This window comes from Paramisgurnus dabryanus, chromosome 18 (genome assembly GCF_030506205.2).
Source record: "Paramisgurnus dabryanus chromosome 18, PD_genome_1.1, whole genome shotgun sequence".
NCBI classification, from domain to species: domain Eukaryota; kingdom Metazoa; phylum Chordata; class Actinopteri; order Cypriniformes; family Cobitidae; genus Paramisgurnus; species Paramisgurnus dabryanus.
In genome coordinates this window covers 14,569,373-14,583,202 of record NC_133354.1, presented here as the reverse complement: position 1 = coordinate 14,583,202, position 13,830 = coordinate 14,569,373, and the positions used below count along the sequence as shown (strand labels likewise).

The 13,830-nt window shown below is 35.4% G+C and overlaps 1 protein-coding gene across 3 annotated transcripts; it reads right to left on the bottom strand.

Moving 5' to 3' along the window:
* Window positions 1-1,922: 1,922 nt before the first annotated feature.
* Window positions 1,923-12,504, bottom strand: tgfb1b (transforming growth factor, beta 1b). 3 transcript variants are annotated; one of them, XM_065286837.2, is made up of 9 exons: window positions 10,290-10,472; window positions 9,191-9,361; window positions 8,680-9,110; window positions 7,838-8,113; window positions 4,367-4,444; window positions 4,143-4,287; window positions 3,891-4,041; window positions 3,685-3,795; window positions 1,923-2,115 (listed from the first exon to the last, which is right to left on the bottom strand). In XM_065286837.2, the coding sequence occupies exons 3-9, from the start codon at window positions 9,017-9,019 to the stop codon at window positions 2,068-2,070; spliced, it is 1,149 nt and encodes a 382-aa protein (XP_065142909.1). In that variant the 5' UTR covers window positions 9,020-9,110; window positions 9,191-9,361; window positions 10,290-10,472; the 3' UTR covers window positions 1,923-2,067. The 3 variants fall into 3 exon arrangements, 2 of the variants coding, with proteins under 2 accessions (XP_065142909.1, XP_065142910.1); XM_065286838.2 differs by lacking the exon at window positions 9,191-9,361 and having other exon boundaries at window positions 8,680-9,167; XR_010544093.2 differs by lacking the exons at window positions 1,923-2,115; window positions 3,685-3,795; window positions 3,891-4,041; ... (2 more) ...; window positions 7,838-8,113; window positions 9,191-9,361 and adding exons at window positions 11,288-11,413; window positions 11,685-11,779; window positions 12,118-12,504 and having other exon boundaries at window positions 9,019-9,167; window positions 10,290-11,220.
* Between the last annotated feature and the right edge of the window lie 1,326 nt (window positions 12,505-13,830).

Genomic DNA, 13,830 nt, shown 5'->3' with positions numbered 1-13,830 from the left:
TGGCTTGTTTTAACTGATGGTTTCACGCTGAGTTTCAGATAGTCCTCTCAGCCTGACAGTTAGTGATATACTTCTTGGGCCTCTAGGATTTCCTGCATGACTGCCTAAGAACAGCTAAAATAAAACCATCCTGCTTAACCAGCTTTAGATGTAAGTAGGAATCTTTTCATTTATTTATGTACTTATTAACGCCATTCCAGCACCCATATTTATGGCAAGAACTGGTTAATCTACCCACAAGTTGAGGAAGGACAATTTTAGATCAGCTAACCTACGTGTCTTTGGAAGGTGGGAGTAAACCCACACTGACACAGGAAGAACATGCAAACTCTACAGAAAGACCTCCTACCCAGCCGAGGCTCAAACAAATGACCTTTTTGCCGGGATGTAACATTGCTAGCCAAATATATACATACAAATAATCACTAACTATTATATATTTTTCAAGAGCAAACAATAATTTCCATTAAACAAACAGACGGTGTACAAACATTTGCTGTAGGCCAACCAATTTATAAACTTCCTTTATAATGCCAAACAGCAGGAGGCAAACAAAACTGGCTTGCAGGAAATTGTCTTTCCTGATTACTGGTAGCAAATGTGGAGACTGGAAAAAACAACTAATTGGATTCCACTATAAGCACTGGTTTCAAAATCGTACAGTAAGAGTGACTGCTATCTTAAAGTAGGGATACAATATTTAAGTTATATTTAATATTATGGCTATGTCTATGTTTTGTCTTTTATGTTTTTTATGTCTTTATGAGAGGAAATGTATTATTCTTATAGCAAAGATTTATGTGTTTTTAACAGTTTCACAATCATAAATCTTACAATGGACCTCTAATGGATTTCTTTAAACAGAACTGACAGAAATATCACTATATTGTCAGGAAATTAATGCAGGTGGTGAACAGGATGCAGACGTGAGTTTTTATTGTAATAAACCAAAATAATCTTACATGAAAGGCACCATAACATTGAGCATTAGCCGTTTAAACACAGACACGATCAGATAAAACCAGAGGACATGGGTTGACAGGTGTGGATGATAACAAAATGGAGACATGTGAGGGGCCGGGGAGCATCATCAGAAAAATGTATGTGAATGCATGGGAAACAGATATAGGCAGACAAACTAGGCGAGCGTGACAACTACAGTATATACAGTTTGTGCAATTAAAACATGCCCAGCACTTTCTGTTGGGTTGGTTATAAACAAATCTGTAAAAATGTCTTGTTGCACTTACATTTTTAAGTTCAAACAACTTGAATTAATAATTTATCTCAACTTTCTTGACTAGTGAGGAGTTGGTATAAATAAATAAAAAAATTGAATGGAGTTTTTTTTATAAAAGTTGTTTAAACTTAAACAGTTAAGTGCAACAAGGAATGTTAACAGTATATGCAAAATGTTCAGTTGTTTAATTAAATAAACTCATAATAAAAAATCTAAACTTTCATTGTGGTAAGAAAATTCACATTTAATTCTGGGAGTTATCTGTAAAATACAGTTGGCACCTTTATTTATTGTACTTAGTGATATGACCAATTTTATGGCAACATGTACATCAGACTGTACACTCTAAAAAAACAAACGGTGCTATATAGCACCAAAACAATTGCTTTGGATCGTAACGATAGAAGAACCATTTTAGTGCCATATAGCACCGGTGAAGAACCAGTGAAGCACCAGTGAAGCACCAGTGAAGCACCAGTGAAGCACCAGTGTAGAACCATATAGGGGCCATATAGCACCACATATGGTTCTACATAGCACTATATGGTTCTACACAGGTGCTTCACTGGTGCTTCACTGGTTCTTCACCGGTGCTATATGGCACTAAAAATGGTTCTTCTATCGTTATGATCCAAAGCAACTGTTTTGGTGCTATATAGCACCGTTTGTTTTTTAGAGTGTAGGCATATGTGGAATAATATTTACACCATAATATACAACAGTGAAAAACTAGTTTGTGAACCAAAAATGAAAAAATAACAGGTGAAAGTTTCCCTCGAAAAGCATCAGGATATCCTTTTCATCAGGACCACATGGAAAATGTGAACTCAGCAGCACTTGCAGGTTTTCACGATCATATCTGACAACTGTTCTACCTGAGGAAAGTCACAGTTTTAATTTTGTGGCACTGGCAGGGGCGCTGTAAAGGGGGGGTAAACAATGATGATTCTCGGTGCCCACGAGTAAGAGGGGGCCCAGAGAAGCCCCCAAAATTGTGATGCTAAAAAAATATTTAATAGTAAAAATTATATACTTTAAATTATTCTATTTTCTGTTTCCTGGTATCAATTTCTTTTTTATTTGTTTAGGAATCATAAATGTCCGTGGGCCCCTTTCCCCCTCTTAATTATCATAAAATGGTTTAGTCCGCCCAAATTGTATAATCCAGGCAACACAGCTTGACTTTACTTATAGCGCCGGCAAAATATCAACTTGGCAAAACTCAATTTAAACAGCCCAAAATGACTGCCTGTGGACGTTATAGATAGAAATGATTCTATTTCTGTTTTTATTCACAAAATAAATATTTAAACTAGTTTTAATGAAAATTCATGTAGTTTTAGGAAAAGTCAGGGAGCAGCAAGGCTTTATGATTTATTTAGACAAAGTTATTGACTATGCAAATTTCAAAACTATCAAAATGACGCCTTGTTCGTTCTAGTGTTAAAGATAATTACCACACTGCAAAAAAAAAGATTTTCAAGAAAACATTTCTTAGTAGTTTTGTCTTGTTTTCAGTAAAAATATCTAAAATTTCTTAAATAAAGATGCTTTTTCATGATGAGCAAAACGAAAAGAAAATTAATCTAGTTTTTAGACCAAAAATATTACATTTAAGTGATTTTGTGCAAAAACAAGCAAAAAAATCTGCCAATGGGGTAAGCATAAAAATCTTGAACATTTTTCTTAAACACTACATTTGCTTACCCCATTAGCAGATTTTTGCTTGTTTTATGCAAAAAATTCCTTAAATGTAATATTTTTGGTCTAAAAACTAGACTTATTTTCTTGGGACGTTTTGCTCATCAAGAAAAAGCATCTTAATTTAAGAATTTTTAGATATTTATACTAAAAACAAGAAAAAAATACTAAGATTTTTTTTCTTGAAAATCATTTTTTGCAATGCATAAGTTAAAATGTTGCGGTTAAAATGACTGATGGTGGCTGTTCTAGTGTTAAAAGTGCATGATAGAGGAACTTAATGTTATCCCCATGTTAGGTCAAAAAAATGACTTTCTTACTTAGTATTTTTGTCTTGTTTTTCAGTAGAAAAATTTAAAAATTCTTAAATTAAGATGCTTTTTCTTGATGAGCAAAATGACCTAAGTAAATGAGTCTAGTTTTAAGACAAATTAATATACAATTTAAGTGAAATTGTCTTCAAAACAAGCAAAATGATCTGCCAATGGGGTGAAAAAAAATTGTGAAATAAGATTTCTTTTTCTTAAACACTTAATTCAAGTAAAATTCTTTCACCCCATTGGTAGTCAAAATACCATAAAAGCGCAAGATATTATGTAAATTAATATGAAAAAGTCTCAGCTGTGTTGGGGGCCCTGTCAAGATTCTTTTCATGGGGCCCAAAATCCTTAGCAGCGCCCCTGGGCACTGGTTACATCAACATGAGATTAATTCCTTGACAATGTGAAATACACAATACTCACTTTATGCTGCCTCCCTACATAGTAAATAATAGGCAATGGCTCGAGAACCTGAGGCACACAGCATGGCTGAGCAGAGGCACCTGGATTATGATGTCTGTATAGTCCAATCACCTGTGGTATATCCACATAAACAAATATCAGAACCATATTTTCAAACAGCCAAATTTCTGAAATGTTTAGTGACATGTGTCAGTCTTGACCGATACCTGCGAGTACTTGTTTTCTGAAGACCAGAAGTAAGAACAAGAGCCACTGCAATAGTTGGCAGTATAGCCTGAAGGTTTGTGTATCCACTTCCAGCCTAGGTCATTGCGAAAGTCGATATACAGACTTCTCACACAGCAGCCATCGTTCTTTCTGCATTCAGCATAAAGATGACAAATTTACTACTCGTAATTTACTAGTGTTTATATCCGAATGCTTGCTTTTAACAAAAAATTAAATCATAAAAGGCTCACTCAGTACAAACTCCATCTGTTTCTGCTTGACGCTTACTGCGAGATCTCCGATTACGCTGGCGGTCAGCAGGAAGTGACATCACCAAAATGTGGGGTCTTAAAAGTGCGTTTAGAGTTCCTGTATCACCTCTTGTACCAAACAAAGCTGCATATGAAATCATCAGTATTAACTAATATACTGAAAACATCTATTTGAAATATTAATCATAACATTTGTTACCAACCTGCTATTGGGACTTCATTTTTTCCATGGGGGTTATCACAATGACAGTGTGGCTTCAGTTGAAATCTTTGTTTTTCCTCTATAACAAAAATAATCATTTTAGGATCCGTTTTAGTATACATGCATTGCGTATTTAGGGAAAACAGGGGCTAGTTGTCACACATTTTACTCCAGTCAAGAAAAAGCTACATACCTTAAATCCAGTGGCGGCTCGTGCTCTTCCGAGGGGCGCAAATTCAAAATAAGTGTTCGGAGTGTCATGCGCGTTGCTTGCGTTTTCAAAATGTGTGTTTTTTGCGTCATGTGAACCATGTGCATCACATGTTTTGTCAAAATAAGTGCCTGCTGCACACCAGTGGTGGACAGTAACGAAGTAAATGTAATTCGTTACTGTACTTAAGTATTTTTTTCGCGTATCTGTACTTTACTCAAGTACTTTTATTTTGGGAGACTTTTACTTTTACTTTACTACATTTTAAAGTCAAATATCTTACTTTTTACTCCACTACATTTTAAAAAATCGGTCGTTCCTTTTTATTTATCAGTGGATAAAAAACGTAACTGGGCAAACTAAAGCTGCACAAAAAAAAACTAAGATGCACACGTGATGCATCAAACCACCAATCAGGGTACAGCATGCGCTTCGTTTTGAACTTTTTTTGGTTGCCGCGCTGTTTCACGTAAGCTACGCGAGTCACACCAGCCAATGCATCGTTTGGAGAATGAAACTGCATTCAAACAGAGGAGATAACTGACCCGTCACAACAACAATGGCCTTATTTACGTGAGTTTTTCAAGTCCTTGAATAAAAGAACGAGTCCTTAGTGTCTTCTCTGCCTGCCTTGAAACTGTGCTATTTCGTTTTAAAAGAATACTCTTTCAAATCTAAGGAAACGCGTAGAGGTAAGCCATTTTTATTCTGGTTATATTTTTAAATGAGCAATCTTAACAGTAGCTTGCAGAAAACTGCTAATTGTGTTGCTAAAATATATACGACGTTATCATGAATGAACTTTAAGCTATGCAGGCTGAAGCTATTTTTAGCCGTACAGTTAGCTGTTTCACTTAAATTCATTGTATTTGAAGCTCAGTGTTCTGTTATTTTGAAATGACAATTAATCACTATCAACACTGTTGTAAAATATAAATGACATTTTGACCAGCCATGCAGTGTATGATGCTTAAACAGGCAGGTGGATTGGAGTGCTCCCTATTAACTGAGATTAATATTAATATTTTCAAAAGTTTTGCTTCCAAAATATATAAATAGATTTAATTATGTATTACAATATACATATGACATGCTAAACCACATGAAACGTTTCTGAAATTATATTCTGTAAGGCTTGTTTTATTTGTCAAAGAAAGGGAGACTGATTTCTAGATAACGTTATGTATTTAATGTTTTGAAAACTATTGTGAACCTGTGCTTAAGTCAAGTTTTTATTACACTTAAACTTTTAAATTATTTAACAAATAAATCTTGAAATGAGACTTATGCTCTCAAATCCTGTTATTTCATTTGGTGCTAAAGGAAATTTTTTGTTTTTAAGGTTTTAGGCTTATGATAATTTTAATAGACATCAGTGTCTGATTTATTAATGTCCTTTTATTAATTGATTGGTTAGCCAAGAGAGTTATTTCACATAATTTGAGTTTTGTGACAAAAATGATACGGCCATAAAAAATCACAGTACTTTTGTACTTAAGTACATTTTGAGGCAGATACTTTTGTACTTTTACTCAAGTAAAAGTTTTAAGCAAGTACTTCTACTTTTACTTGAGTAATATTTTACCCTGGGTATCTTTACTTTTACTCAAGTACACGATTTGTGTAATTCGTCCACCACTGCTGCACACGCATCAAAACCGTTTATGATAACGTTCACAAAATACACAAAAGACACTCGCTTAACAGTAAACTCTGATTACGCATGATATTATGTGAGTATCTGGAAAACGTCTCTTTCATCATAAACCCTTTAGACGTGTCTGCAGCAGGCACTTATTTTGACAAGACACGTGATGCGCACAGGTTCACTCGACGCGCCGAACACATATTTTGAAATGACGAACCACACACATGACGGGCTACATACATGTTGTGACGAACTTCGCATTGCGCGCCCTCAAAAAAAGAAGTCACCGGCCGCCACTGCTTAAATCGGTTTTGGCTTTTTAAAAAGCATCATTTATAAATCAACATTACTGTTGTGCATCTTGAGACACAACACTCACACTGATATATTTAAGATATGTCAGAGCAAGTTGTAGTCTAGGACTAGGCCTAAGCCCTGTCTGGGAAACCGCTCCAAAATGTGTTATTATTGAAACAACACATTTTGTGTGGTTTTGACATATCTTGTGTTGTCCTTTTTATTATTTGAACACAAAATCAAAACAATATAACACATAATGTGTTAAAATGACATATAATGTGTTAAAATGACACGTGTTAAAATAACACATCGGGCTAGTTTCCTGGACAGGGTTTAGGGCCTCATGTTCGAGGGCCAGATTTAAAAATTGTAAATATGATGCAGGCCAAACTTTTACTCCTATTTTTACTTTGACCTATATGTGTGTGTGTTTGTGTGGCAGATAGATAGATAGATAGATCAATCAGATAGATACTGAAATACATCAGCTCCGGTCAGCGTGTCACTTACCTTACAAAAAACACTACAGGTGTGCATCTTGAGACAAAACAATGTCATCGGTATAGGTTAAAATTAGTCAGGAAAAGGTGTTTTTAAATTAAATCAGCTCAAACATGCATTTTAGTCTGGGATTAGATAAGCACCGTCTGGGAAACTGCCCCATAATGTGTTAAATAGCAATAACGCAAAACAATGTGTAAAAAATTAACACATCCTTTTTTAGATAAGCAATAATATATGGATAATGTTATTTCAGTTTGAATTATCAAAAACAATGACAACAATCCCCATTTTCCCCTATCAAATTTCTTTGAAACTAACACTGTAAAAATGGATAGATGCTTACTTAAAAAAAAAACTTCAATTGGTAACACCTAAAAAAGTTTTATAGACTTAAAGTAAAAAACTGAAGGTCTTTTTTTATTAATTCAGTTGGTAACACCTAAAATATTCAAACATTTTTAACTTAAATTTTTCAATTTAAGTTGAAAAGATTTTTTTTAAGTTGATCTTAAGTTGATCTTTTCCTTTTTTACAGTGTAATATGCCACCATTACAGTGTCAACATATTTTATTCTTTTAAAAATAAACCAAATGTCAACATGAATCCTAATTTTGCAATTCACAGTGTGCAACAAAAACAAGCTTGCTTTCATATGAAACTTCTGAAATAAGGCAAAAAGCTGTCACTGGGACTGTACCCTTTAAAAAGGTCCTAATTTGGGTATTACTACTACTGAGAAGTAAAATGTGTGCTTTTTGAAAGAGTACATCCCCCGTGAAAGCATAAGTACAGTAGCAATACTTCTCACCTGACTTTTGCAGCCACTCTTTCAAGGTCTGAGTCACATCAACGGACACCCATTTTTGATCCTGTGTTTTGGTAATGAAGAGTGAATCCAGGTAGTGGGTATTTTCCCCGGTGACCTTGTATAGCTCCACTCTTTGCTCTTCAGTAGGATCTGTAAGTTGTTTTTTTTTGGGCACAAGCATACGGAGCTCTGCCTGATGAATGATGCCTTTTGATCCCAATGTCTGATTTATCTTCATGATGTTGAACCATAAGTCATTGTTTGGGTTGCTTGCCACTGGTTATGAGACAGACAAGAAAATATTTAAAATTAAGTAATGGAGGGCAAAAGAGTGAGAGCTGTAAGAAAGTCCTGTACAGGTCCTTCATTTAAATCCTAATTGAATGTCGTGTTCGAACAATACAACGTTGATGCCCAAAATTATTATTATATAACTTTATCGGAAAAGAAAACAAATCCATTTGCTAAAAGTGAATGTTAAATGCTACTTCATGTTTGTGCAATTCTATAAAACAATGCTGCAACTTACATTCTGGGCATCATTTGAAATTATCAGTGGTACATTTTAGTAAACCACTGCCATGATATCACCACAAAAGCCAAACAATTGAAAATGAGTCCAAATATGGTTATGGGCTGCAAAAACTAAGTAACATTCGGGGGAATACTAAAGTTTTTAGGCACTCTCAATCCCGTATCTGAGTCACTCGTTAGCATTCTCGAAGTAGGCTTCCTTCCTGTTTGCGGTCAGATAACTTGAACACACCCTCAAGTCTCAGAGGACATCATCAGGCACCACACGGACAGAAACAACCCTTTACATTAACTGAAAGGTTACTCACATATTTCAATTTGGAACTTGTGAACTTCTTTGGCATAGTATTCCTCCTCCTCTATTTCTTCTGTAAGTGAAACAGGTTCTTTAGCCTTCTCTTCACTTAACTCCACAGTGCTGTTGTAGACGGACAAGAGTTCTGCAGGAACGTCTTGGGAAGCTTCTTCTTCATCCACTTCTGGTGCCTTGGGCAGTCGGAGCTTGCTGAGGATCTGACCACGAATGGCTTCGATGCGCTTTCTCTTTATCAATTCCAAATCTAGAGGACTGCAAGTCGACAAGGCTGCACAATAGTGCACAAATCCTAACAGGCATTGCAGTGCCAGTAATAAACTCTCCGCTCTCATGGTCAGTCTTTGATGAACGCTTAAAGAATGTAGACTGGTGAGCTGTAAGTAATGAAGCACATGGAGGTCTAATGCTCCATAAACCAAGGGCCTGAATCAAAACCAATACATTAGTGAAAATCTGGACGGCACCAAAATCTCAACAGAGCTGAAAAACAAAAAAAAACTCACCAGTTAGGTCAGAGGTCCGTCACATTGTAATGCTACACAATTGAAGTTACAGCACTATTTTAAATAAAAGTATTTCACGTTTCCCATCCAAATCTTTTCAGAGGTTCAAAAGTTATATAAGTGATTTGTACGTTCGCCCTTTGTTCTGTACACCCCTAGTTTGTGTTTAAACTAAGGAACGACAAAAGAGGAAAAGGAAGTAGCACAGTTTTAGCAAATGATACAGCACTTCCTCTGTAGTTTCCCCTGCAGGTTTAACCCACACAGAGTAGAATATAAACTCACATGTTTATGGTCTTGGTTTTCCAAAATGCATTTATAAAACATCCAATAATAAATAATGCCAAAGAACAAATCATCCACTAAGAAGAATAGATAACCTCATTAAAACCTCCTCAAAGTAGTTGGGTATATTTGCAAAGATCAGCTAAAATGCACAAGGCCAAACCATGCTGGTACTACTAACATGCTGTTATTGACAATTTATCTGTGAGTTAGCTTCTTCTGCTCATTAGGACAGAATGCGCATGTTATTCCCATCGGAAGTATCCTACATTCAAACTTAAGTACTCCCAGTAGAAAGCAGATGTTTTCCCAGCAATTAATTTTAACTGTGCCAACTGGTCAGCATGAAACTTTAAATAAAATCTTTACCTATCTCTCTCTGACACTGTCTATACCAGTGGTTCTCAAACTTTTGGCCGGACACCCACCCCCTGTGTAGGGTGCATCCCTTTGCGCCCATCAATAAAAATGTATGACTTAAAACGATCTCAAACTTAGAATTGGATTTGCATATTTAAATTATATATATTAAATTGTACAATTTAGTTATGTTGGTTGGTAGCAATATCTAAGGTTTAGTTACACATTCAGTTATCATAAATTCTGTATTTATAAAATGTCATAAAACAAAATCTTTGCCCAACAGTTTAAGAACCACTGGTCTATACATACAAACATATTTGTCCTTTCTTAGCCTTTTAAGTTAAACTTCAAAAAAACAGATTGGAAACAAAACAACACTAAAATCCGCAATCCGAAACCATTACTGAAACAAGTTAATGTCAAGGTATTTTTAAAAGTGAAAGACCTTTACCTCTTTAGAGAACAGACTCTTAATCCTGAAAATGCCTTGAGGTCCCGTTTACTGCATTTACAAAAAGCTCAATTGCACGGTTTATATATATTTTAAATCTACTACACTCGTCCTGTTATGTACTCTTACTCAACACAGCCTGCCGATGGTCTGTGCGAGTCTGTACTTAAGCAAAAACTCCACACAGGAAGTGACAATTTTAGTCACTGGGGTTGATTCTCATTATCTGTAAAAGACAGATCATATGGCAAACATTTCACAGAACTGTGTAAAAAGATGTGAAAAGAGTTGTACTGATAAAACTGGTTTTATAAACTGTGCACATGAATATAATCAATGGCTGTATACGGACCGATCCTTTAAACCTTAAAGTCTTTTGCATGCTTTGGTGCTCTTTAGTAAAAACAATACAAATTGCATGATTCAGGATAAAACTTATTTTGAAAACAATCACGTTTAATTGTATCAAAATACACTTGTATAAAACATGTACAAAAATTGTTTCCCCTACATTCCACTCAGTTCATATAATGTCAATATATATTAAAAATATATATTTACATTCTGCTAAACACAAACTTCTACCTCAGAAAAGTCTTTTAATCTGTACTCCATCCTCAGGTCTCCACACCATATCTGTCAAAGTGCCTCAGGATAACGCATAGCTCTAATTCGACTGTGCCCATGGCAACCGTGTGGAGTCTGTATCGGTCTGCTCCGCTGTAAATGAGATCCGGAGAGCGCAGCTGTGGGCCTCCGCCAACAAACATCTGAGCAAGTTCATCCTGCCAGGAACCAAGGGGACGCCATGTTGCACACTGCAGACGATGCTGGCCTGGGCTTGATGGGACGTGGCAATATCCATAGCCGTAGAGCTGGCATCGCCCAAACGAGTCCTGATGCCACACTTGGAGATGTAGCTTTGGCCATCCTAAATAAAAGTCATAAATTAGTAAAAAAAAATATTTCAAACTCTATCTGAAACATCAGACACATACCCTGTAAGCCTTTAGTAGTATAGTGCAAATCAATAGGGTGGCTCCAGTATGCCATGTCCCCAGTTTGAGGCATATCCACTTGGGTTTGGCCTTCTTTCAGACCAGACAGATGCTTCCATGCTCCACCTGACAGTCACAAAGTAAATAGTCGTTTTTATTGTTCAGTATAAAAGGAATAATTTGCAAGTTTTTATCATTTAAAGATGGATAAAACACAATGTAGACTCAAATCAATACATTTTCAATTTATTTTTGTGTTGTCTTAGTATGTGTGATTTTGAATGATGAAATAATCACACTAGTCATGGGTTCGACCCCAGGGAAAACATCATATTTTACTGTGATTTAGTGGATTAAAGTGTCTGCCATATGCATAAATGTACATTAAAAGGGATACCTGTGTGTACACCCCACTTGCAAAAGAGGCTGCTCTGAGGGAAACCAGTGGCCCCAATGATCTGGCCAATTATATGCAATTCTGCCATAAGAGACCTGAAACAACACACATCACATATTTTCTTAACATATCACGTGAACTTTTATAAGTGGCATATTGCACTATTATACAAACATACACATACACACACCATAATAATAACATAAAAATCCATAATAAGATATCGAAACCTAACGTTATCTGCTAACGTTACTACCGTAAATAGCGCTACCGCTAATTATCTTGCAGAGTTTGTTGGAACTTATTTTCTGTTAAGTTAACACACTGAACAACAAAGCAGAAGAGTTACAGCAAGAAGAGTATCGCAGTCTATCAATTCACTCAAAGCATGTATGTTTTAATACGAATAAATAAATAATACCGTAATACATACCCAACTGCAACCGTCTGTCCACTGTTTACACACCTCCCTGTCGTTAAGGCTTCATTTCCTTAGAAACACCGTTTCCTCGTGCTCTTTATTTCCAGAGATTTCCGGTTTACAAAGCCTCTTACCGCCATCTAGCGTCGGGTGCTCACACAGCAGGATAAGAGAAGGAGGTACATGCTTCAGATTGTTCTTATGTTCTCATAGACCCAATTTAATAATGCACTCGTCTCTCCTCTCTATTTATTTGAGTTTAAGGTAATTTATTGGCATGCATTTGTTTAGTCAAAATACTGGACATTATACATAAAACAAGTTATGAGAAATATACAATCGAAATAACAACAAACAATTAGGTTTTATCATAATAATGTATTATGTAAATATATACAATAATAGACTTTTAACGTGAAATTATGTACAATGATTATGACTGTGTTTGCTGCACCTTTGGTAAAGATCCGTCTGTGATTTGAGCTTCGGTGTAGAGATTATTTTCCACAGTGACTTACAAATAAAAATAGTGTTTAACATTTTGTCTAAGGAGCCAATATAAGTTTGACTAAAGCTATGGCCTACTTTAATTTATCCAATGGGCCAAAAATATTTTTCCTTTTGTTTTAATGATTTGGTATTTTAGGCCTGCTTTTTAAGGCCTCTGTGTTATAATGTGTTGGGGAATGTTGAATTAAGTCCAGAATTTGAGGAAACATTATGAATATATATAATACAGGCCTATAGTTCAGCATGAATTAGGTGTTCTTCTCTGAACTCTTAAAATGTTTCTACAGCAGGGATTCGATGGAAGTTTGACCCATTTAGAGTAATATATCGGACAGTATGGACCTCAAACCTCATTGCCACAGAATGAAAGGCAAAAATCAAAGATTTTTCCCCAAACTGTGTTTTTGCCCTTCACTGAAAAAAATTATTCATTCAATTTACTAATTTTTTTAAGGTAAGTGGTTGCAATAAATTTATTTGCTACATATAAGCTACATTTAAAAAAAAAATGAGAAAAATAAAATAAAATAAAATAATGTAGCTTAAATAAATTGATTGCAATCACTTACCTTAAAAAATTTAGTAAATTGAATAAATCATTTTTTTTCAGTGTTGATAGCACGTCATGTAACTTTCTCTTTTACTGTCAGACCAAAACCTCCAGAGGAACTGAATTTTAACCCAGGGTGGTAGTATATGTTGTGTTGCAGTGTTTCCCAGAGTAAAGGTGTTTCTGCTAACCTGTATTTTGGTATTTTTTTCTGATCATCTGAATCTGAGTTGTTATGAGGAAACCAGTTGTTGTGAACTCTTCCAGTAGCACTGTTAACTTATACAGTAGTTGAACAGAGTTAGATTCAAGCTGCTGACTCGCACCACATTTTGTTATTTTGTTGCTTATTTAACTCACCACATGTCCTCTGCATACAAGGATTTAATTATGTCAAACACTATTCCTCTTATGCACCACTGTTGAACTGTATAAAATAGCCCAGTGTGCCACAGAGCTGAATGCTTTTTTTATATCGACAAACCATGCATACATTTTGGCTTTGTTGTTGGAGTAAACATTCTGATTTACAATCTTTAAAATTAAAATGCTTCACGGTGCCATTAAAGAACCTTTTTTGTCTAAATGGTTCTATTAAGAACCTTTAACATCTGAAAAAACTTTTTGCCTCATAAATGGTGATAAAGGTTCTTCAGATTATAAAA

Excerpts from the sequence above, each read along its gene's own strand:
- tgfb1b (XM_065286837.2), bottom strand. The coding sequence starts at position 9,019 with ATGAGAGCGGAGAGTTTATTACTGGCACTGCAATGCCTGTTAGGATTT. Across the intron at positions 3,796-3,890 it reads CAGAAAACAAGTACTCGCAG|GTGATTGGACTATACAGACA; the intron begins GTATCGGTCAAG and ends GATATACCACAG. Across the intron at positions 2,116-3,684 it reads ATGTAGGGAGGCAGCATAAA|GTAGAACAGTTGTCAGATAT; the intron begins GTGAGTATTGTG and ends GACTTTCCTCAG.